The sequence below is a fragment of the Phyllostomus hastatus genome, unplaced genomic scaffold, assembly GCF_019186645.2.
Source record: "Phyllostomus hastatus isolate PE091 unplaced genomic scaffold, TTU_PhHast_1.1 phas_contig_58, whole genome shotgun sequence".
NCBI lineage: Eukaryota > Metazoa > Chordata > Mammalia > Chiroptera > Phyllostomidae > Phyllostomus > Phyllostomus hastatus.
In genome coordinates, this window is record NW_025333916.1 from 57,724,935 (window position 1) to 57,748,727 (window position 23,793).

Sequence of the window (23,793 nt, forward strand, 5' to 3'; positions counted from 1 at the left end):
TTGGTTTTTATTACTTACCCAGTTGTTTAGGAGGAGGAGGGAAACTGGAAAGGAAAGGAGAACATAATTGTCATCAGACCATTAGAAACACAGCAACGGAGTCCTTTATTTAGGAGAGACGTGAACAAGTCACAGCCTGGAGGCTTGCAGAGGCTGAACGATTTGTCAGCCGTCATTCCTTTCTCATCCTCCATTTCTCCACGAAGTCCAGTTTCTGTTCATCAATTTGGACTTTGGCAAGACTTTTTTGAACTACGGCGTTAGCCGAAAAAGTCAAGAGTCCAGACATTGAGTGATTTATTTGCCCATAGCCACTGGACTGGTGTTTTTAGATTTGTTTTTTTTGAGGTTTGGGCATATTACATTCAAAGGGCCTTTGAGTGGCCCTTTTTTGGGCCATTCAAAGTTAATTAAATGGCCTCACTATTTTGGATTCACTGTGGCATAGCTCGGGCCAAAACTGTTTGTTGGACTCAAAGAGCAGAAATGCAGAACTGAAATTTACAAAGGTCATAGGAGTCTTTATATGACCACGTTCTCCCAACATGTACATATACATCCCCAAACTGGAGAATGGTGAATGAGAGGCATATCCATGGAAACGAGTGAGGAAGAGCTTATTAGGAGAAGTGATTTGAAATCAGCATTGGGTGGCATTTAGTTGCAACAGAAAAAGACTTTTTACTACTTTCTAAATTTTAAACACACATACCCACCCACACACACACACACACACACACACACACACACACGTCACTGGAATAATGGTGTGCAGTTTTGTGAAAGTGTGAGAGGTCATTAGTTAAAATTATCCAAAATCAGAATTAGGTTTCGTGTAATTGAAGCAGAAAAAATAATCTCCGCTTTTATTTCTGAGTAAGGATTATATTTGAGAAATGCTTCACTGAGATTTGTAATGTTTACTTGTAAGTTTAAGTGTCCTTATTTATTGAGTGTTGTCTTAGCATCACACGAGAGGGTTGAGTCATGTACCCGATCACATGATTAAGACCCTTCGGAGTCATACGCCTGGAATTTGGACTAGAGGGTTATTTTTGGATGGGAAGATAAAATTTATGCATTAGTTTTTATTTAGACACACTGAAGATATGTAGAATAACTTTGGTATAGGATAAATATATCATTCAAATAGAATTAATATGTCATTGTGGTGGAAGAGAGTTACTAAGACTTTAAGTCTCTAACTGTTTAGAGAAAAGAAATTCCAAGTTGTGTCCTTTATTTCAAGCAAATTAATTTTTAAAAGAGTGTATTTTGAGGAGTAGTTGTTTGAAATACTATATAACAAAATGTGGAATTAGAATTGGAAGCTTTTAGATGTGATGTTACAGTTAACATAAAAAAGTCCCACTAGGCAGAGGGTGTATGAGGATGTGAAGGTGTGTATGTGTACATGGATGTACGTGTGTGTGCATGTGCATGTTTGTCAGGAAAACAAAATATACCTTACAATTATATGATGGCTTTTAAATACTTTGTGCTTCTGTTATGTAAACGCATGAGTTTAAGGGTGAGAAAGTCAATGAGGCTAAGATGACTAATTTCAAGTAATATTAAAATTCTGTAAAGTCTGTCAGAATTTGGTTATTGGCCGTGAATATTAGTAGCATTTGATTCAATTAATATTAGTGTAGCTATTGTGCACTGCATTTGGTTGGTCGACTCTTACGATGAACCTTCATTATTGTCTGACTCAGAGACTTTAGGTTTCTCTCGTATACTTTTCTTTCTGTCCTCTTTTCCCTTTAACATCTTCAAAATCCCCCAGGACCACGTGTTACTCTTCTCTTCAACCTGTAGCGTGGAGCTTGGGAGCATGCAGGCATTGATCAGAACGGAATAATCAGTGGAACATGAAGACATTGGGTGGACGCGCTTAGATTTGTTACAATTATCTTGCGTATCATTCAGGCAATAAGGTACTCATTCTAGGCAACAAGAAGATGCTATTAACCTTATAGGTCATGAGCTTTGAATACTGCTGCTACTAGGTAAGAGGTAGGTAAGTTGTATTTTATTCTATTTGGTGAGATTTCTATTGGTTCTTAAAATAGGAGGCTGTCAGGATTTAGTAAGTTTTAAACATCAATTTAGCTTTATTTTTTATTAAAATTAGGTAACAGATACATCTGAAATTTTAAAATATGACATTTTAAAAGTTTCAACAACTAAAGGGTAGGGTATTCAGTACTGGTTTTGCCATAGATAGAATATGGTCTCAATTTATTTGGATTTTCTGTAATTATGATTATTATACGAAGGATAGCCATATAATCAATAAACTCTTCAGAGATTGTTATAAAAATAAATTATCAACTGATAAGTAAACAATTGGGAAAAGTTTGTAAAATAAAAACTACAACCCCTGTAATTCTTTATCTCTTTACATTTGACATAGTTGCCCAAGTTTTTCCAAACCATATACCACTTCATCTGAAGTGTGGTGCAATTATACTTCCTGATTTACTATGGTTATTAAATATCTAAATCATTTTTGCCAATGTAATATGGAACATTATTTTTTGCTCTTTATTCTAACTAGAAATCAAAACTAAATCTAGTAAATTCACTGGTCATTCTTACCCATCATCAGCCTCTTCTTCTTCAATTCCATCATAAATATCATCGTCTGGGGGAGGTGGGAACCCTTCATTTGGATAAAGGTGGGAAAATCTGCTGTTAATTTTGTAATTTGGTCATAGTCACTCAAAATTTGATAATTAAATCTGCCTTATTTAACTGCAGAAAGCATCCCTCTTTCATATTAACTATTTGAATAAAAATAATTTTACTAGCCTACTCTCTTCTAGATAGTAGGCACATTTTTTTGTCGATTATTTTATACAGAATTCTTAGAGGTAAAATGTTGATGCAATAGTATGAGGGATAAAAAAGGTGCTATGCACAGGAGATGAAAGGAATGGATAGAATTAATATTAGAAAAAGGAAAAGAAAATAGAGAATACACGTTAATATTTGTTGTTGAAAAAGAGATGGGTGGAGGTGATATGAACAATTTAATATTGAGGAGACATCTAGGAAAAGCTATTGATTGATATATAAGTGAAGAAAAGCAAAGGTAATAAAATGTGAATGTGTAAATATTGATGGTAGCTGAAGCAAACCTTTTGTTTCTTTTATTTCATTTCATCAATGTGATATTTGAAAAGTTAAACCCTTTCTTGCTTGAGTTGTTATCCTACAATCCTCAGGAATCTTGGTATTTTGCAAATCTTTATTTAACAAATGTTTATTGAATGTCTTCTCTGTGCAAGAATATGTACAGTGAGGGAGAATATATTTGCCAGTGATACATCTGATAAGGGGTTGATATAAAAAAATTTATAAAGAATTTATAAAACTCAACAACAATAAAAAATCCAATTAAAAATATAGGCAAAAGACCTGAATAGAATATCCAAAGAGGAAATGCAATGATAATAGACATATTAAAAGATGCTCAAACGTCACTAATCATCAGAGAAATGCACGTTAAAAGCACAATGGGATATCACGTCACACCAGTCGGAATGACTCTTGTCAATAAATCAACAAAAAACAAGTGTTGATGAGGATGAGTGGAAAAGGGAGCCCTCGTGCACTGTTGGTGGGAATGAGAGTGGTGCAGCCACGGTGGACAGCAGTACGGAGTGACTTCAAAAAGTTAACAGTGAACCTGCCTCATGACCCAGTGTTTCCATCCTGGAAATGTATCTGAAGAAATCTGAAATACTAACTCAAAAGAATATATGCACCCCCATGTTCTTGGCAGGACTATTTACAATAGCCAAGATTTGGAAGCAGCCAAGTGCCCATCAGTAGGTGAGTGGATAGCAAAGCTCTGGTACACATGTAGGTAACACTACATGACCATAAAAAAAGAAGGGAATACTACATTTGTTTGAGACAGAGTGGATGGACCTGCAGAGCATCATGCTAGGTGAAGGGGTTAAGTAAAACCAATATAAAACAATCCCCCCCCCCAAAAAAAAACCCTCACACTCGGACCACTGGCATAAATCAAGACTTTCCTGGGCGCCCTGAAAATGGAGTTGCCCCACGAGTCAGCGCAAACTTGGGAAACAGGTGTGAATTGCTCAGGGTCACTCGGTGGCCAGGACTGAAACCCAGGTCATTGGTGTCAGTGCAGTGCTCTTTCTACCACTTTAACTGCTTCTTGTTGGGCGAAAACAAAAGCACTTGGTCATTAATATATGCAAAAATGTTTAAGACTTGGAGAAATTTCCGCTGAAAATGTGTTGCTTACCTCCACCTCCACTGTGACTGTGGCTAGAAAAAAAAACCAGACACATTAAATTAGTATGGATTATTTAGTTATCAGGAAAAGAAGTACATGTATTGAGCAGTTATACCAAAAAGAAATAATACCTAGTTAAAAGTGTTTAGATTGTTATGTGTGGCCACATAATAACAAGGCAAAATACAAAACAAAACAAACCTAAGAAGAATCAAGTGAGTTCTTGTGCTACACCAAGTATTCAAAACAGTGGTGCTGTTAGCTTCTCACATTTCCCATAAGGCTTTCCGATCACACATTACATCATTCTACAGGTAGACTTATTTTTAAAAAATGAATATTATTCCAAGAGTCATATAGAACCATTATTGCATTCAGTTCGATTCTCTTTCAACATCTGATAACCACAGCATTTTACTCTTAGTCCCATAGCATTATACAGTTTATTTTGAAAGGGAGAACTTTCAAAAAATTGAGATCTTATTCATGGGGCTCCTATGGAGTGTGGTCCCTGATTTTCTAAATGTAGACTGCTTACATTAATATTTCTCATTCCTTTCTGTAACATGTGATATCTTATTTTACAATCATCCGTTTTCTTACCTGTGTTTGCCACTAAAATGTTCGTTCTGTGACAGCAAAGGAAGTATAAATTGTGAGAATGGGAAAACCTCAGAATTCGTCGGGCTCCATCCCCCCAATTTGCAGAAAAGAAACTGAAGCTCTTAGAAATCAAATGACTTGACCGAACCTCTTCAGTGAGCTGAAGAGCTGAGATAAGGACCTCAGCATCCTGCCTTCTTGGAAAACGTCTTGGCTGTGCCCAGCTGCATTCCCGGGACCACCGCGAGTGCCCGTCGGGTAATTCACCCACAACAGGTACCAGTCTGACGGCACCACGGCACAGTGTAATTACATGCTCATACTTGAGTCCTCAACCTTCAAGTCAGATCAAAGAAATTGGTCTGATGCAGTTCTCAGGTTAATTTAGAAATAAAAAAACGCTCTTGCTAATGGAACTTTATAGAATAACGTGCCACAAATGTTTTCATATGTAAATGAAGAATTAACTTTTGAGGAAGTTTAAGTGTCTTCTTTACTTACATACCCTTTTCACACTCATTTCCTCTGACACTTCTTTTTGAGCACAGTGCAAAAAAAAATAACGTGAAGAGTTTCATTCTGGTTGACTGACACTCCTGGCGACTCTATCCCATCTTGGAGACTCTCATATTCAGTCCCCAGAGAATGAGGTTATCATGATCAGGAGCAAAGCTGCCACCCATTATTTCATTACCGGAGCAGTGCTTCAGCTCTCTAAAATAACTGTGTAACAGGCGAAGCAGAGGTAAAGAGAATGTGAGAAAAGAGAAGGAAAGAGAAAAGAAGAAATGGAAGGAAAAAGATTGAGTAACCCCATGTAGAAAAATGTTTGCCATGTGGTGGAGGATGGGAATTTGCATTAGTAATTTCCTTTCCTTCAGTTTTCGTTTTCATTCCAGACACTGCTTTACGTGAAAAGAAAGAGAGGAGGACAGAGGTCAGAACGTTTTCAGGCTTTCCTCTGCTGGGTTTGAAGGGCACAGTCAGCTCTGTTCACCCTGGAGGGAGCCGGGAGGAGCAGGTATGGCGTGCAAGGGGTCTGGAGGCCTGCGGGGCAGGCGGAGAGGGTGGTGCCCTCTCTTCCTCTCGCCAGGGCAAGCTGCCGGCCATTGTCAGCCTCTGTCCTTGTTCTACGGGGGACAAAGCACGTTCTGTTATAAGACCCCTGCCAGCAGCAGCTGTGGTTTCAAAGACAAAACTTGTGTAGAAATGACGTCTCCTCTCTCATGTTCTTATGACACGTGCATGGGAGGACTAGAGGCTAGTCAATGCTGCGGTTCTCTACCTGTTTGAGATATGCAGGCACTAAAACTATCCACCTCCATCAGTTCCACTTTATTAAATAAAAGATCCTTTCTCTGCGGCTTGTTTACTCACTGAAGCACGCCTCTCATCAGAGTTGTGGTATGTGTGGACTTAATAATGCTTCATTTTACGTACGTCATTCATTTTGGGGAATTTACTGTTTTTCTTGCGTATGTGCTTCCGTGTCCACATGCATTTATTAATTTGACTGCGGTTCTTCAGCCCCCAAATAAGAAAAATGTATTTTTGGAAAAATGAGTAACACATACACATGCTATACCATGATAATATATGTGGAATGACACGTGTTCACGAAATTTTGTAAACCTCTGACTATGACCGTTTAGAACTTCACCTGACTTGGAACTGACATTTACCGACTCCTCCCCTCGGTCAGTGGGTTTCTGATGACTAAGGCCTCTCCGTGGGCTGTATGTTCCAGTGTACACATTGCATGTTGTAACGTACTGTTGCATAATTTCTGGCCACAACATGGTAAGCAGGCACTGCAGGCGATACTTATTTTAGAAAGACAGAACTGCCAGAAAGCCACATGACAAATTTCACTGATGACAAGAGGTAAGAGACCACAAGAGGGACATTGAATTCTTCTTGTGTCTTAGAAGTATGTTCCTATTTTGATTGTTTTACATTCTTTAAATGGTTGATAATGAAAATATTTTTTTCTTTGAAATCTGAATCAGGAAGAATGCAGACGCAATTTTGCCCGAGAGAAGATCCAGCACAGATTCTCTGTTTCGGGAGCCAGGGGCCGATTCCCAGCACCGCAGGGCGGGCCTGGAATACAAGGGCTCTTTTCTGGGCTGGGGGTTGTTCTCCTCCTTTCCCTGCAACTTGAAGAGATTGTCATTTTTACCAGGAAGGAGAGAGATAGGAGGAAAGAAGAAATAAGAGGAGAGGGGAATGGAAAAGCAAGAAGCAGAAGAAAGGACGAAGAAGACTAGAGCGAGGGAAAGAGAGAAGAGGAGGCATGGAGAGAGGAAGTGGACAGCTGAGAGGGGAAAGAAGAGAAGGAAAGGTACACGGAAGAAGACAACCGCTCTCTCCTCTTGGCTCCTCTGGAAAGGATGCCGTGTTCTGTTCCTCCGCCCTGGGAAGGTGTGCCCATAGTTTGTGGGAGGAACTGCATCCTAAGCCAGTGGAATGAACGGGCAATGGAAAGTTGGTCCCTTCAGTTGATACGCAGTAATAGTAGGGAGCTGAGCGTTCATATTTATACTTTTAAAGAGCAAAGTAGGGTTGTAGTAAAAAGCATTCGTTTCTCTGTGATATGTTCAAATAAGAGCAACAAATATTTTAGACTCAAAAACTTCAGAGCAAAAATTTCATATTTCTTAGAACTAAATTTTATATTCTTATGCCTCATATTTTCCAAAATTATATTTATTTTAGGCATCAAATTCTTAAGATCAAATTAGAACAGATATTACAGAACAGAATTTTGGAATGACAACACACTTGGCAAGACTGGGCAAATGGCCCATTATTTTTCAAGTAGCATTTGATACATGTAAGCGAAGAATAAAATCAAAGAGTCTGAAGTTTCAAATGAACTCGCACCTATATTGGAGTTACTGTACACAGATAAACAACTGCTGTTCATAGTTTCTCCAACATAGGTGGTATATACATAAACTCAGTTTAGTGGTAGAGAGCAGTAGGACATATGGAAGGTAAAATATGGAAGGACCTTAAAATCCACAATCGCTGGCAAGGAGATGGTCTGATATGCCCTCCAGGTGGTCTCTGTACATACCTGCTGACCTCATCCTGCTCCCCCACGTCATCATACACTTCTTGGTCATCTTCAATGGGTTTCGATGAAAGCGGACCGAGAGAGTTCTTCTTCCGTTTCAAGGAATCGTAGTCAATCTGTACAGCAGTTGTTTTGATGTAGCCATCTACCAAAAGGGGAATGATGTGTGTTCAGGTCACAGCAGCTTCAGTCTTTCCAAGTGGTGAACACAATGTCAATGGCATATTTGCTCTTTAACATGGCCCCGTATCTCTTTGTTTGCAATTCTGATTTCTAGACTTCCCAGGTAGACACACACATTTTATGCTGTTGGGGTTTGGAGTAAGCTTAGCCTCTATTTTCAAGATTCCCAAGTGATTCACATGATTGATTTTTTTCCTTTTAACATCAATGAGAAACCTAATGCCCCTGTTTCCTCCCTGGAGTAGTGTCAACATTTACGTTGTTCCTGCTAAAAGACTGGGAGGTGAAGATGGAACTCCACCTGCCATTTTAAATCCTCCTATCTTCGTCTACCCTGAACAAAACTCCTTCCTCAATGCTGGTGAGTAATTCTGCAAACATGTGCACATTTCATCTTGGCTCAGAAGGAGGACGACTTGAAGTCATAGGAAAATGTGCACTCACATGACCCCCTGCTGGTCCTGCCCAACCACTTTCCCTCCGGGTTGTCTGTGATGCGGATTATTTCAATCTGCTCCCCTTGCTTGAAGCTCAGCTCATTCTTCCCCCCTTTGACATCGCAGCAAGCTTTGGCTTGATGGATGACTTGGATAGGGCCTGTTAGCTGCAACGAGAAAAAAAATAGTCACCACGACAGGCTTCCTTGCTCTTCAGAAAGTCTTCGAGGAGTGCAGTTTTGGAAGCTGGTCATGTTCACAACCTGCCAATCTGCCTATTTGCAACAGTTACAGCTTTGAGCTAAAAACTGAGGGTAGGGGAAGTTAGGGAAAATTCACAGGGGCCAGGAGGAGGAGCAGAGAGCCGGAGCATGTGCCTGGGTTCCAGCAGAGAGCGCTGACCTGTGGACCTCAGCAACTCGGGAAGGCTTGTGAAAGAAGCCACTGATAACCAAATACCACTGATGTGTGACAGTCCGCTCTCGGTGCTATGTGTTTTCATGGGAGATACTGGTGGTCTACTTGGTAGGTGAAGGCTTTTCCTCGCTTCTCACCATGAACTTATTTTGATGGTTCTTGGCAGAACTAGAATCCAACAGGGAAGGGTAGGGGGCAGTGGTGGATGTACTCTTGGGAAGAGCATTTTCTTTTTCTTTTTTTTTCTTTAATTTTGTGATATTGTCTGTCTATACATGTGGGGTAGACAGTACCTGCTGTAAACAAAATAACATTTTAGAAATAGCCTTGTAACTAAAAAAATAGCAAATAAATGTGAGGCTTTTAAAAATTAGTGTCCTCAATAGTATAGTGGTTTCTTGAAAGCAGGGGAATAATCTGGTTTTGACCATGGATCCTAACAATCTAATTTTCTGATCTTGAATTGAGGTCTTCTAAAACAGAATTTCTTGGATCTTTTGATGTGCAAATATGCACTGTGAGTTTTGAAGAAGCTTTACCTTATTTTATTGTCTTATGATGCTATGAGTTGTGAGGCATGCCATTAATTATGTGCTACCGAGAAGGAAGGCAAACAGCTTAATTTGAATTGTGATGTGCCACCAATGTCAAGGTGCATCCTGATGTTAGGGTTTTAAAATGTGAAATATTTCGTGCCTTAGAATTAATGGAATATGGTACCGTGTCGGAGTTCTTCCATTTATTTAATTTATTTACTTTACCTATGAACTTTACTTTACTTTATTTAATTTAATTTATTTTTTTAATTTAATTTAATTTAATTTTTAATTATTTATTACATTTAATTTAATTTATAATTTATTTATTTAATTTATTTACTTTTACTATGAATTTACTTTATCTATGAACATTTTGTGGAAGAAATATAGCTTGTGAAGTCCTAGTCTTGATCAACTTTTGAGTTCATATTTAGTGATATGATTCTCACACACTATTTTTTTGTTACTAAAAAGGCCATTTGAAGGAGTGAGTAAAACATTGTAAAATTGATTTTTCCAAAAGAAACACAAGAAAAACTTCATATAATTCCTTTAAAATTATAAAGTCTTTTCATAAAATGTATATTGTGAAGATTTTCATTAACAAAATGAATTATTCATATTTTTCACTTGAAAATATAAATGTTGGTAGCCATATATTTTGTTGAGTAAAATGTTGTCATATTTGCGTTGTAACCTTAATTTTACTTATATATATAGTAAGATTTCTAAAAAATTTAATGAGAACCAATAATAGATACAGTGCTTTATGTGCGTTCTTTTATTTAATTCCACACCTAACTTTTGGGAGGGGTATCATTTATTTTCACCTTAAAGAATAAGAATCTGCCCTGGTTGGTGTAGCTCAGTGGATTGAGCACAGGCTGTGAACCAAAGGGTCACTAGTTCCATTCCCAGCCAGGGCACATGCCTGATTTGCAGGCCACGGCCCCCAGCAACCGCACATTGATGTCTCTCTCTCTCTCTCCTTCTCCCTCCCTAAAAACAAACAAGCAAGCAAACAAACAAACAAACAAATAAATAAATAAAAAAGAGGGATGAGAAACAGCAGGTATGAGAAACCAACGTGTATACAGACTTAAAATCAGGGCAAAAATGTAAGCCAGGTGTAGACACCAGCAGTGAGAGTGCTTCATAGAAACTTGACTCAGAGACAGGTCTGGTTCATCTGGAGACACACGTGTCCCTAGCGCCGCTATAATTCATGCCCCAGGGGTGTGTGTGGTTTGAGGCTCACAGCATAAGCAGTTTAATATGAAATAAGGGCCACAATGGATGTGAGTAACTGAGTGTTCATTCACTCAGTCAACAAATTTCTTGGGTGCCCACTAATTCTAAGCCACCATATTTTACTTGAATTTTATCTTATTGTACTTTTAATGCAGGGATAAGAGAGTACATTGGACCAAAAAAAAATCTGTTGTGAGGATAGCTACTCTTTAGAAAACAACAATTAACCACGATTAAGTAATTCTCCAACCAGGCACGCTTTCAAGAGTGGTGCCCCTTTTGTGGGAAAATTATAAAAAGAGGTTACTCCACCGATCAGCAAACAAGCTCTTACTTTAAATTTCTTCCTTATCTCTTGTTCTTTCTTTTCTCGCTCTTTCTGCTCCTTTTTCTCCAGCTCTAACTTCTTCTTTTCCTCCTTTTCCCTTTTCTTCTCTCGTTCTTTGGATGCTTCTCTGTAGATAGATATTGTCAGGTTGTTTCATCAGTCACAGGCATTGGTGTGATAAGGCCCCCTACCCAGAGAGGTTTCCGCCCACAACAGGAGATGGTATCTGAAGTCCAGATGGAGGAAAACAGCTAAGGGTTGTCAACGCTCCTGGGTGTGTGAGATGGTTCTTAAACCCAGTGGGACATGTACAAATGAGGGTTTCTTCCAAAAGCTCTGCTTTCCCTTCTGGCTGGTGCCAACCAGTGGGAGACACCAAAGATAAAGGCCCTCTTCTCGCTGCTTGTTGGCGTGACTAGAATTACTCTCTCTGTTTGTCTCTCTCTCTCTCTGACATCCATGCTCTCCTAGGTACAAGAGCACAGACATGCTGGGTATCTAGAGGCTGGTCTGTGGCATCTCACAGCATTTTACAGAGTCCTCAGTGAAACCCTCGGACAAGTCAAGAATCTTTAGTCCTTCGTATTAAAATAAAGGTTACCATTATATGACAGTCATTTGAACAATAAGGTTTTTTTTTTTTTTGGTCCTAGTGTTGAATATCCATCTACTCTCCTTTCTGCAAATCATTATATTCATCTTAGAGGGAAAATATCATGTTAAAAAAGTAACTCATACATGTCTTCATATGTTTCTCCTTCACTTTCTTCCTGTCAAAAAACATAAATAATCATTAATTTTAATTGTTCAAAAGGGAAGCATACACATATTACACAGATTGAGTACTTAGTAAAACAAGCATAAATTTAAGTGTATATAAATTTGGCTTGTTTAAAATATTTTTTTTCTTTTTAGAGGTAGACTAGGAAAGTAAATTCCAAAAGATTTCATTTTATATCATGCTATATAATTCAGATGTGTTGGCAGATTTAAGTTTATGTTTAGTGCCACAAAACTACTATGAGTTGGAATAATGATTGGTATTTAATATCTCAAGCATTTTAGATGAACTAAGATCATAAATGGAAAAATATCAACTTTACTTATAAGAATTTTCATTTGTTGTTTATACCAATAGACAATTAATCACAATACTTGTTAAATGTTCTAGTTACAGCAGTATAATATGAGAAGGAAAAAAAAACTGACCTCATCTAGGTTTCCAGAACCTAAAAGGGTTAAAAAAAGAATAACATACTGTAATTAAGAAGCACTTTAATATAGGGTTGTTACCTGTAATATAATATTCCAGATAATTCATAATCTAACAAAACCTATGTTTTATCAAAAATATAGAAGTATAAAAAAGTATAAAATAGGATATGTAGTTTAGATCCTTATGTCTTTTTGATACTTGTGATTTAATTACAAAATCCTTTCATTGGCTTCCACAAGATAACGAAGACACCCTTTACTCTCCTTATGAAGGGCTTGCACATTTGCTTTTTCGGGCTTGTCTGGGACAAAGGTATTATCAGAAAATCACGACTAGTTTGCACTTTTTGACTTACTTTGATTCACTTTCACATATCAAACAAATCAAGTTATTTAGATTTTTTAAAGAAGAGAGTTTTTAAAGAATACTTGAGTTTACTGCTCAAGTATTCAGTAATATGGATGACCAGATATTAAGACATAATCTAAAACACTAATAATAAAACAGTATGGTGCAGGTATAGAAACAGACCAATGGAATAGAGAGCTCAGAGACAGATGCATAAATTTACATATGCACATGTACTGCACACACAAACACACACAGAGTTAATATGGTATAAAGGTGGCCTTACAGGTTAATGAGAAAAGGGGGATTTCAGGGTATGGTAATGGAAAATCTCTCCCCATACATGAGGCTACAAATCGGCTTCCTCCTAATTCCCCAAAGGTGAACTGAAATGACGTTAAAGATCTAAGTATAAGGGATAAAGTTTATAGAAGAAAATAGAAAATGATTGTTTTTTTATTTCCTAGGGATAAAACTTCTTTGATAAAAATTAGAAAGCATAATTATAAGATAAAAATTAGTAATTTTGGTTGCATTATATTTATTACCCATATTTTTTCAGACCATAAGATGCACCTAGGTTTTAGAGGAGGAAAATAGGAAAAAAATTTTTGAAGCAAAAAATGTGGTAAAACATTTAATAACATAAATAACATAATATTTCACCAATGTCAATGTAAACAGAACTCAACAACAGCATTAACCACCATTATTCCTCCCAAATTTGGGGGTGGGGGAAAGTGTGTCTTATAGTCTGAAAAATACGGTATATTTAGGCAGTGTGGGCTAAATTAATAGACGGAATAAAGTGGGAGGAGGTATTGGCAATGTCTGCAACTGACATGGAACTAGTATCTGGAATACAAGGAACTCCTGCAAGTTCAGCCAGAAAAGGACACCAACCCCCACCTTCCCCCTAAAAAAATGGTCAAAGGATATAAACTGGCAACTTCCAGAAGAGGAAACACAAAGACTAATAAACAAATCAAGCACTCAGACTCAATAGTAAGCAGAGATATGAAAGTGAAATAGCATTTTATACATATAAGACTGGAAGCAATTGGAAAGCCCAATACACCATGGACTGGTGAGAAGCAGGCATCTTGGAATCTCCGTGCCCTGCTGATGGGAGTCTACATGGACAAGGTCTTCTGGGGAGTCTCGAGTCCTACTCAGTCAAAATGAAGATGCCACAGCTTATGAGCAACCATTCCTGGCTGGATATATATATGATATGTATGTATATATATATGTGTGTGTATATATATATAAAGGAAGTCTCTCAGAGATCCACACAGGGGCAAGAAGGTGCATTGAATTATTATTTGTGGGACTAGTGAGTTGGAGGTAAACTGTAAATGCATAGGATGCATACCATGGAGTACTTAACATGCATACTGTGGAATATGTGTGCAATCGTTAACAGCAGCAAATTAAATATAGTACATATAGCAACATGGATGGGTCCCCCCCCCAAGCACATTATGTTGAGTGTAAAAGAAAAATCAAAGTGAGTGCTAATGTAGTGTTTACGTAAACTGAAATATATGCGCACATACAACAGTATGCGGAGAATATGTACAGACACACACACACACTAAAACATTAGCATATTTGTCCCTGGTGAGGAGAAAAGAAGAAAGGGAGTGGGTCACTAAAATGAATAAATAAATAAGTAAAGCCAGAGAAGGGTCTTGCATGGATCAGTGATGATGATGACCCATGAATAACCTGACGAGAATGAATAACGTAAACTTCTGTAACATGAGGTAACAGAAAGATAAATTAAACATCTTTTTGCCCCTTACCATCCAAGTGCATGCCACCCTCTCGACTGTCGTCATTTACCGAGCTTCTGGAAACGAGAAAGAAGAAGAAGTCAAAATGGAACGCGTAGATGCTGACCTTACAGTACAAAGGAAAAAAAGAATAAAAAGATACTTTTTAAAAGTTATTCTTTTCTCTTTAATAACTTCTCTGACGCAAGACGTCAGAGGCCATTGGAGTGACTGGAATAGTCCTGCCGCTGCCACCGCTGCCCAGAACGGAGAGCCGGGGAGGAAGCACCGACCACCGGGGCGTGCACGGCGAGCGCAGGCGATGAATTCGTTGCTCCGGGGCAGCAATGTGTTTTTTGTTACAACGGCAGTGTGTCAATAATTCAGTTCTGGGATTCTGAAGGCTTCTGATGGGTTTTATGGTGTGGATCCCCAGGAGGATTAGTTCCGGTCCTGACTCCTCCCTCTTTCCCAAATGTTCGCCACACGGCTGCACTCCCGTCATCTGTGGCTTGGACTTCCAGGCGCTTCGTTCTAAACCACTGCACTCCAACGGTTCCCAACAGTTATTATTCATACCTGGGCCTGGGAGACCCCTAATGATTTACGGAACCACCCATGTTTTCTATTTCTACTCTCAAGTTGAGTAGCACAGCTGGAGAGAATTGCCATTTTATCGATTTTAGATATTACAAATAATTGACATTCGATTTCCACCACACCCTCTACACTGTTCTATAATCTCATTACATTTTTTTTCTAGACCATCTTCTCTTGCATCATCTTTCTCAATGGCTGTTCAAAATGTTCACTGCTTTCTTTAAATCTCCTATCCCTTTCCCCTATAATCAGATGATCTTGTTTCTCATTTCACTGATAAAACAGCAGTTATTGGGTGTGAACTCTTGCAAGAAAATACATTCTTTTAACCCAAAATCTTATCTACAGTTATGAACCTTCTCCCTACCAAACATTTTCTTTCCACCTGTGTTCTTTTTTTTAAAAAAGTGTTAGCTAATTCTTTTTAAAAAGATTTTATTTATTTATTTCTAGAGAGGGAAGGGAGGGAGAAAGAGAGAGAGAGAGAGAAACATCAATGTGCGGTTGCCACGGGCTGTGGCCTGCAACCCAGGTATGTGGCCTGACTGAGAATCGAACCTGCGACACTTTGGTTCGCAGCCCGCGCTCAATCCACTGAGCTACGCCAGCCAGGGGTTCTACCTGAGTTCTTAATCCCATATGAATTATCAGTGATTTTAATCATCGCATCACCTTTCTTCTGTACCTCAGTATATCATTTATATTATCGTTATTGCTCCTCTTTTACTCTCTGTCTCTAAATATCTAACTCCTTTTCTTCTCTAGCCCAAGTGACTCTCGTTTATAAAGAGTAAACACTTCTCTTTGCCTTTTTAAATCTTCTGTATCCCCCCAAGATAATCCTGTTTTTTCCAGCCGAAGTAGAACAAGATGTCTACAGTCACTGACGTTACTTCCTCTCCTCCCTCTCATTTCTTCATTGAGAACAACCTAGCTTCTATTGCCAAGCCTTCCTGAAACCACTCTTGAAAGAGTGAACTACCAAATCCGCCGGACATCTCCCAGCCTGCATCTCACTCCATTGACTGCTTTGTGGCCCTCAGCAGCACCAATCATTTTGCCTTCCCTCGGTCTCTTTTGTTGCAGTGACGAATGTTACCTGTCTCAACTCTTGTCTCTCTGGCCACTATCCCACAGTTTCCTTTGTGGGTTTATTTTCCTCTGACTTCTCCTTTAAGAGATGATGTTTCTTTGTGTTCTGGTCTTGGCTTTCTTCATTTTTTTTCACTCTACATGTGTCTCTGAATGTCTTAAATACCCCCAAAGCTTCACATTATTATCTTAAACTTGGTGACAGTCATATTCAAATCTCTTGTCCAGGCCTATTTTTGAGTTTTATTCTTTCTATCATCTATCTATCTATCTATCTATCTATCTATCTACCTACCTGTCTATCTATCTATCTCACTATCTACCTTTCTATCTTTACTTGGACGTGCAACTGCTGGCTCTATATTAACATCTCAGAAGCTGAGGTTTTCCTCCTTCATCTCAGCCTAAATCTGTTTTCCTTACCAAGTTTCTCACCTTGGCGAATGGCACCACAATTCACATACTCACCTAAGCCTCAAGTCATCCTTTATTTCTCACTCTTCTCAGGCTCACATGAAATTAACCAAGTTTTGTCAGTTCTACAAACTTAACGTCTTTCTTTCCTTTCTCCTGCTAGACATGAGTACAGCCCCTTCTGCACGCCGCTGCCAAAATGATCTTTCTAACACAAAAACAAGGTTAGATCACTCTTAGTTTCCATGCTCAAGACACTTAGAGAGCGAGGAAAGAGTGTTACTTGAATGTAAGAGATACGGGTTGAAAATTTAAGCTATTTGAAGGACATGAGGTGGAAGCACCTTGTGGTCACCGAGGCTGGAAAAAGAGCTCAGTGGGTATAGTTGTGGCTCAGGAAAAGCTACCACGGGCATATGTGTTTCCACCTCAGATGGCAGACATGTGATCATAAACTGTTAGTGTAACAAACGCACTCTTCTACATTTAAAATTCAACTTACATATGCACAGATTTCTATTTAGCTAAGTGTAGATTGGTTATGACAAGATGTTTATTTCTCCTAGTGAGCCTTTTTAGATCCTGAAAGATGGAGCATTAAATACAGAAATGATGAAGTAATTCAAACCCATGGCACAAACATTTGTGGAATAGGTTTTATAATCACTGGGACAATATACACATGTTTGATATTTTTAAGCATTTATAATATTTAAGAGATTAGTTACATGAGAGACTATTCAATTAGATGAGCCACATCATTTAAAATTTATGAGTTAGGCTTTATTTTAGTTGAAAGGAAAGACTCTAGGTGTTGATTGTCAGTGGTGGCTGACATCATTAAGAAAGTCAACCAAACATTATGAACTCCGGACAGAAGACTTCCCCGTCATGAGGAAGGAGTCATGCACACAGACACACGCATACATAAATAAGTTCAATCAAGCTGTTTCTATATCCAGCTCCTAATTTACAAGAAATACATACAAAAGGAAAATACATAAACTATATTGTAGAAAAGAGATCAGCACCATCTAGACTGGGCAACTACAGGCCCACAAACAACTTGATTTGTTCAAGAAATAAACTGCAATAAATAAAAACAGTGATAGAAGATGAGCTTATAGCTTAAAAGAGAGTTATAAAACATATAAGCTAACGAAGACATTAGACTTTGTTTGATTCTTATTCAAACAAACAAAAAACCCACACACAATTTAAGAGACAATAGGAAATTTGAACAATGACTTGAAGTTTTGTATTAATAGAGTCTATTTTTATGGATACCTATGAAAATATTTGTGGGCACCCTGACTGGTGTGGCTCAGTGGATTGAGCACCGGCCTGAGAACCAAAGGGTCACCAGTTTGATTCCCAGTCAGGGCACACGCCTGGGTTGCGGGCCAGGTCCCTGCTGAGGGGGGTGTGCGAGGCAACCACACATTGATGTTTCTGTCCCTCTCTTTCTCTCTCCCTCACCCTTTCTCTAAAAATAAACAAAATCTTTAAAAAAGTAAAATATTTATGGATGAAATGATATAATTTTTGGTGTTAGTTTTGAAATAATATGAGAAGAGGGACAGGTGGGTGGGGGCGTGGATGAAATAAGGTTGGTGATGAGTTTGTAATTGTCGAAGTCGGTTAAGGGGACATGGGAATTCATTATACTATTCTCCCTGCATTTGGTATGCTTAAATTGCTTCAAAATAAATATGTATTTTATAAAGTATAATGAAAGTCCAATTGCAAATAAAACTCCAGTATCTCAAATGACTGGTTATGGTTTAATAGATTAAGAATCATTTAGGTCTTGGAAGGGTTTTTGCTTAGTAGAGTTATTAAATTTGTTCAGTCAGGTATTTGAAATGCTTAAAAATAATGCTTAAAAATTCAATATATAAATTTTTACATTCAATGTAAACCATGTAAGGGAATTAACTAAATTTATAAATAAAACTATTAATTTGAAAGAACTTAGTGTGAGTTGTCCTATCATTAATCAAAGATCCCCCTAAAAATAGTTACTTAAATAAAACTTACTAGCTGTATAAATAGGATACAAGTTATATTATGTAAATTTAAGTACTTAAAATAAATTAAGCCTTTGCATAAACTTTAATGAATTAAATATTAATTAAAAGTACAAGGTGTAAACACCATAGACCTCAAAATATACTGACTTTCTACAGAATCACACCTACAGCCCTTTCCAAGGTAAACAAGGTTTTCACCATCAGGCCTGCTCTTTTGCAGTGTTACTTCTCCTATTTCCTCTCCCTCCACTATTTTTTTCACATTTTAATAGTGAACTGACTTATTCCGAACACTCTCTGGTTTCTTGTTCTTCCATGCTTACCCCTATCATCATCCCCTGCCTGTGACCCTTCCTAATCTTTTAGCTTCTCCTTAAACACTCCGTCCTCAGTGAAGTCATCCCTGATCCCCTAAACCCATGCAGTGGCACCTTCTTTGCCATACATTGTTTCCCTGTAGTGATTATTCCGCATTACCGTAATTACAGAGAAACTGATGCGTGTTTCTCTTCCTGCTCTAAGACCATAAGCCCCTGGAGGAAAGAGACTGTCACTTTGTTAGATAATTTATTAATATGACTGTCATTTTTGGTAAGCTATTAGAATAATTTCTGTCATGTATAGAATTTTTTTGATGAATTAATGATGTCTTAGCAATAGTAAGAAACTAAATTAACTTGCACTATTTAAGTGAATTATTTATTATCATTTATGAAGAAGGATATTAAGTAAAAAATACTACCAGACTTGTAGTTTACTTGCTAAAACACTTGGATGAATAAGAAATACTAGCGAAATGCAGGCTAGCTGCATATCACATTCATACCTATGTCTACACATCATGCAAACCATTTGTTACTTGTAGAGCACGTTTGCATGCATACACTTATTCATGGGTCCAACATTATAGCATGTAAATCTTAGTTCATTTTATATAGGTCTGAATTCACAAAGGTATAACGTGGAAACATTCAACAAACATGGACTAGAGATGAGAGTAGGGATGCTAGTGAGGAGTGAAAGGGAAAATGAGGAGCACTACACGAATGTCAGGAATTAATCCAGATCAGTGCCCCCATTTGCTCAGAAGAAGGGTTCCAGGCAGAGAGAACAGCCCCGTGGGGGCTGGTGAGGCAAACAGCGAGACGAGTCACAGCCCAGGGCATGGGCAACTAAACAGAGGGAGTGGGTAGAGGGGAAGCAAAGGGCGCATATCGTTTGCTCTAATAGTATGTCCAGTCCAGGAGGCCTTTCACCAGAGTTCGTGTTGTTACGCTATGGCGAGCAGAATTAAATAGGAAGAGTAATGTTACTGCCATCATTGTGACTGTCCTTTTGGGAAAACATCGGAACTGTTCCCTGGCTGTTGAAGAGGTGAGCCTGTTGACCTTCCGGCATCATTACACTCATGACTCCTACTCATGACTTTAGCTTTGGTCATTTGTGTTTTCAAAGAAGGAAGAAATCTGAGTGGCACATAAGTCTGTGTTCTACCTGCCCTCACTGAAGTGAAGTCCCATGAACATTACTCTGGAACACGTCTTCTTCCTACGTGACATCCTGTGCTTGGAGCGTCAGGGAACTCCGACAGCTCCCCAGACGGAGTTAGATAAGACGATGTCAGTGTGCACTTGATGTGGCAAGTCTCCAATCCAGGAGAATTTAAAGCATTTCTAATTAATAAAAAGGTTATAATGGTAAATTCTTCAGTTTCCTCTAATTTTAGAGCCACAAAAAGAAATCCAAACAAAGCTGAAACTGACTATGAATGACCGCAGGGAAAAACACTGTTAACCTTTCCTTTCCCCTCCTTAGTCACTTCCCATTATTTATTATTTCTTATTACCTCACTCTTCCTGTCTCATTACTATTAATAACCATGTAATTTGTTCTGTATTTCAAAGTATTCAACCATTGATTCTGTTTTCTCATGAACGATTAGTCATGCTGTTAAAATTTAACGTATTTTTTAAAATAGCTCAGAAAAGTGCGTGACACTGAAGATGTTGATCTGAACACTAATAATGATAAACATACTCTTTTGATCCATTTCGGTTCCTCCTCAGATGTCTGAGTGCAATAGTAGAAACCATAACTAGCTGATTTCTGACCACTAGGTGGGGAAACAATACAATTTAAAACACAAGATAACTTGGGCCTCCACCACTTTATTTTTAAAGCTACTTCTTACTTCTAACTTTTACCTGCCTCCAATCTTTTCCATTCCCATGGCATCCTGACCTAAATGATATAATTACAAGTGACTTCTTGGGAGAAGGCAGGTGATAAAGGCATCCTGTCTGCTGAAATTCCTTCCTCTGGAGAGATTTGTTTTCTTGCCTTAAGCAATGCAGACTCTCCATCCTGGGAAGAATAACAACCTTACATGCTCATTAGTCCTTTGAAAGTCAGCTCCTCACCTGAGCACCAGTCCCAGCTGTTGTAGTTCCTGGTTCCAGGAATTCTTTCCTTCCTTTGCTCCTATCATTTCCCCTCTTTACTGGATCTTTCTCATTAGCATACACACACACACTCCTATTTCTCCCATGTTAAAACAAAAGTCTTGATTCTGTTTCTTTACCAGTTAGTGCCCTATTTCTTTGCTTCCTTTTTCTCCTTTACCATGCTGTCAATCCATTCCTTTCCTTTCTTGCTATTTTAAAACTCAGTCAGGCTTGTGTCCCCACGGCTCCAGGAACTTCCATCCACACTGACCTCCATAGTGCTCCCTTATTGGTCCTCATAACTTCCGATACAGCCAATCACTGCTTCCCCGTTCAGAGTACTATCTTGTTTTTTTCCTACACTTTAGGAACAACTTTATTGGTTGTTCTTTTTTTATTCTGCTGGGCCTGATTTTTCTTCTCCCAGGCCCAGTGGAGTTCAAGTGCACCAGGGCTTGTTTCTTCTCTCTGGTTTTATATTCACGTCCTTGGGGAATTGCAACAGTCTGGTGACTTTAAGTATGGCATATATGCCTATGACTGTCAAATTTATATTTTTAAAACAGACTCTCCAAAACCCATCACTCCTTATACCCGATTGCCTCCTCCCCATCTCCACTGGGATGTTTCAGAGACGCCTTAAACTTCACAAAGCCACATCCTGCCGACCTTCCCTACCCAAACTTGCCCCCCTGCAGCCCCTCCCATTTCAGTAGATGGGAGCATCATCCTCAGTGTTGATCGGGCCAAAACCTGGGAGCCATCTTCAACCCTCTTTCTTTCACATCCTGAATCCAAATTCTGTTTCAAAACATGTCCAGAATCTGGACACCTCTCATGACCCCACCCTGGGGAGAGCGCCCTCTACATGTTGCCTGTGTTTCTGCAGTTTCTGCCCACTTTCCCTGCTTCAACATTCGCCCGCTGTCTCTTATCAAACGGCTGTTAAGGTAATTTTTTAAAAAAAACACAAGTCAGAAAACATCACTGCACAACCTCCTTTTGTGGTTCCCTTTCACTTAGGAAAAGAGCCACAATCTCTATCATGCTCCACAAGGCCCTGCATGAGCTAAGCCTTCTCCTGCTATCCCTTCCCTTGGTCCGCTCCAGCTCCTTCCTCATCTTTGAATATTCTAGGTCTTTGTTCTGTCTGGGTTTTTTTTTCTGCCTGGACCTGTTTCCCCACCAATACCTGCATGCCTAACTCCCTCACTTCGTTGGGTCTGCTCAAGCACAACCTTGCTGCTAAGGGAGCCACCCTGACCTCTGGGTAAAGTTGTAACACGCTGCCCCCCAGTCTCACCCTCACACGGCACCGCCCAGCCCTGTGCTGTTTTCTCCCACAGCAATCGATGTTTCCTAACATACTGTATCTCTTACCTGTTTATCATTCTAATTCCTTTGCTCTCTTGCCCCCGATTGATGTGGGCAGGGGCCTTTGCTTTATTCACTACTGCCTGAACTCTTACTGCAAAGGCACAGGGTCGTGGCTTAAAAAATAACTGTTGAATGACTGTAAAATAATCTCTTTGATCTTGACCTGAGAGCGGCCACTGATTGGAGGAGAGGAAGGGCATTCACAGCCCCTTGGTGGGAGCACCTGGCACACGCCCAGGTGTGTGTTTGAAGGGCGGTGTTGCGAAGCACAGAAACACCCACATCTCACATTTTTACTTAAAGATCAAGCCATGAATTTACCTTCTGCATTACATATAAAATTTTGAGCCAGGCTACCAAGATCCATTTTGCTTTCATTTCCTCTTTGTGTCTTATCTAGCTTCCTCTACTTGGGGGAAAGTTTCTAACCGAGATATTTCTTCACTTTGGAATTTGCTTGAGCTCTCTGATGAGAACCCACAAGTTTTCATTATATACCACATTTTTGTTTTTGAAAAAATACTATCTCATAGACGTGCTTTAGCTTTCATTCCCTCTAGGCCCTCCACTTAACAATTAACTTTCAGATACTTCGATTATAGTTGGTCTAGGCAATAGGACACCTAAGACTCTTGTTCCTCTCCTGCTTCTTCCGAGAGTCTGCATTTTGTGGAGTTGACAACTCTGAGATGAATCAGACTTTCCAACGAGAAGCCCTTAATAAGATGGAAACAGGGGTGAGGTAAAGTTTATTACGGTTGGTGGTTTTTGCTAGGCTTTCTTCAAATGAGAATTTGAGCCTAGCTGGTCTGCAGGCCCCTTTCAACTTTCCAGGAATTCCCTGCAGAGCTGGGAAACTGACCAGCATCCGTATGAAGTAGCTGCATAGGCTAAAGGGCTATTTTTGAAGTCCTTTCTTCCTCCCACAACTTTTTACTCCACACCTTACCATAATGGATTCTCGGGAGGAGGCTCGAAGAAAAGAGTTAACACAGTGGGCCCAAAACTGTTATATTTAGAAGATCCTTCTGCAAAGAAAGGTTGGCCCTTGGCTTGTGCTCTGATATGAAAAGCTGCCTAATTGTTAAGAGTGGTTTGCCCCTCCTAGACTGTATACACAATGTGATTTATGATGAACTTCTGATTTTTTCTAGAAGTCTGGTATTTTGGAAGTTGCTAGGTAGCAGGTGCCTATGGGACTGGCTCTCAATAAAAACCTGTCTCTAACAGGCTTTCTGGGGAAGCAGCATCACACACGCATTGCATCTCCACGGCTGGGGGCAAGAACACCCCCAGTGTGTCTGTTCCCAGCCTTGGAAGGAGAGTGTTACCATGATAAGCCTTAGCTGTCGGTACTACTCTAGGGAGAGTC

At 39.1% G+C, this 23,793-nt stretch overlaps 1 protein-coding gene across 3 annotated transcripts in view; it reads right to left on the minus strand.

Moving 5' to 3' along the window:
- FYB1 (FYN binding protein 1) overlaps window positions 1–23,793 on the minus strand; it is a 153,387-nt gene that overhangs the window by 16,760 nt on the left and 112,834 nt on the right. For 2 of the 3 annotated variants that reach the window (XM_045848260.1, XM_045848261.1), the window contains exons 4-13: window positions 14,492–14,538; window positions 12,329–12,348; window positions 11,858–11,889; window positions 11,126–11,246; window positions 8,592–8,751; window positions 7,965–8,109; window positions 4,289–4,311; window positions 2,605–2,668; window positions 1,691–1,828; window positions 19–44 (exon numbers count right to left, since the gene is read on the minus strand). In XM_045848260.1, coding sequence (XP_045704216.1) covers window positions 19–44; window positions 1,691–1,828; window positions 2,605–2,668; window positions 4,289–4,311; window positions 7,965–8,109; window positions 8,592–8,751; window positions 11,126–11,246; window positions 11,858–11,889; window positions 12,329–12,348; window positions 14,492–14,538 — 776 coding nt within the window. The remainder of the gene's footprint in view (window positions 1–18; window positions 45–1,690; window positions 1,829–2,604; window positions 2,669–4,288; window positions 4,312–7,964; window positions 8,110–8,591; window positions 8,752–11,125; window positions 11,247–11,857; window positions 11,890–12,328; window positions 12,349–14,491; window positions 14,539–23,793) is intronic. The other variant, XM_045848262.1, reaches the window with a different exon arrangement.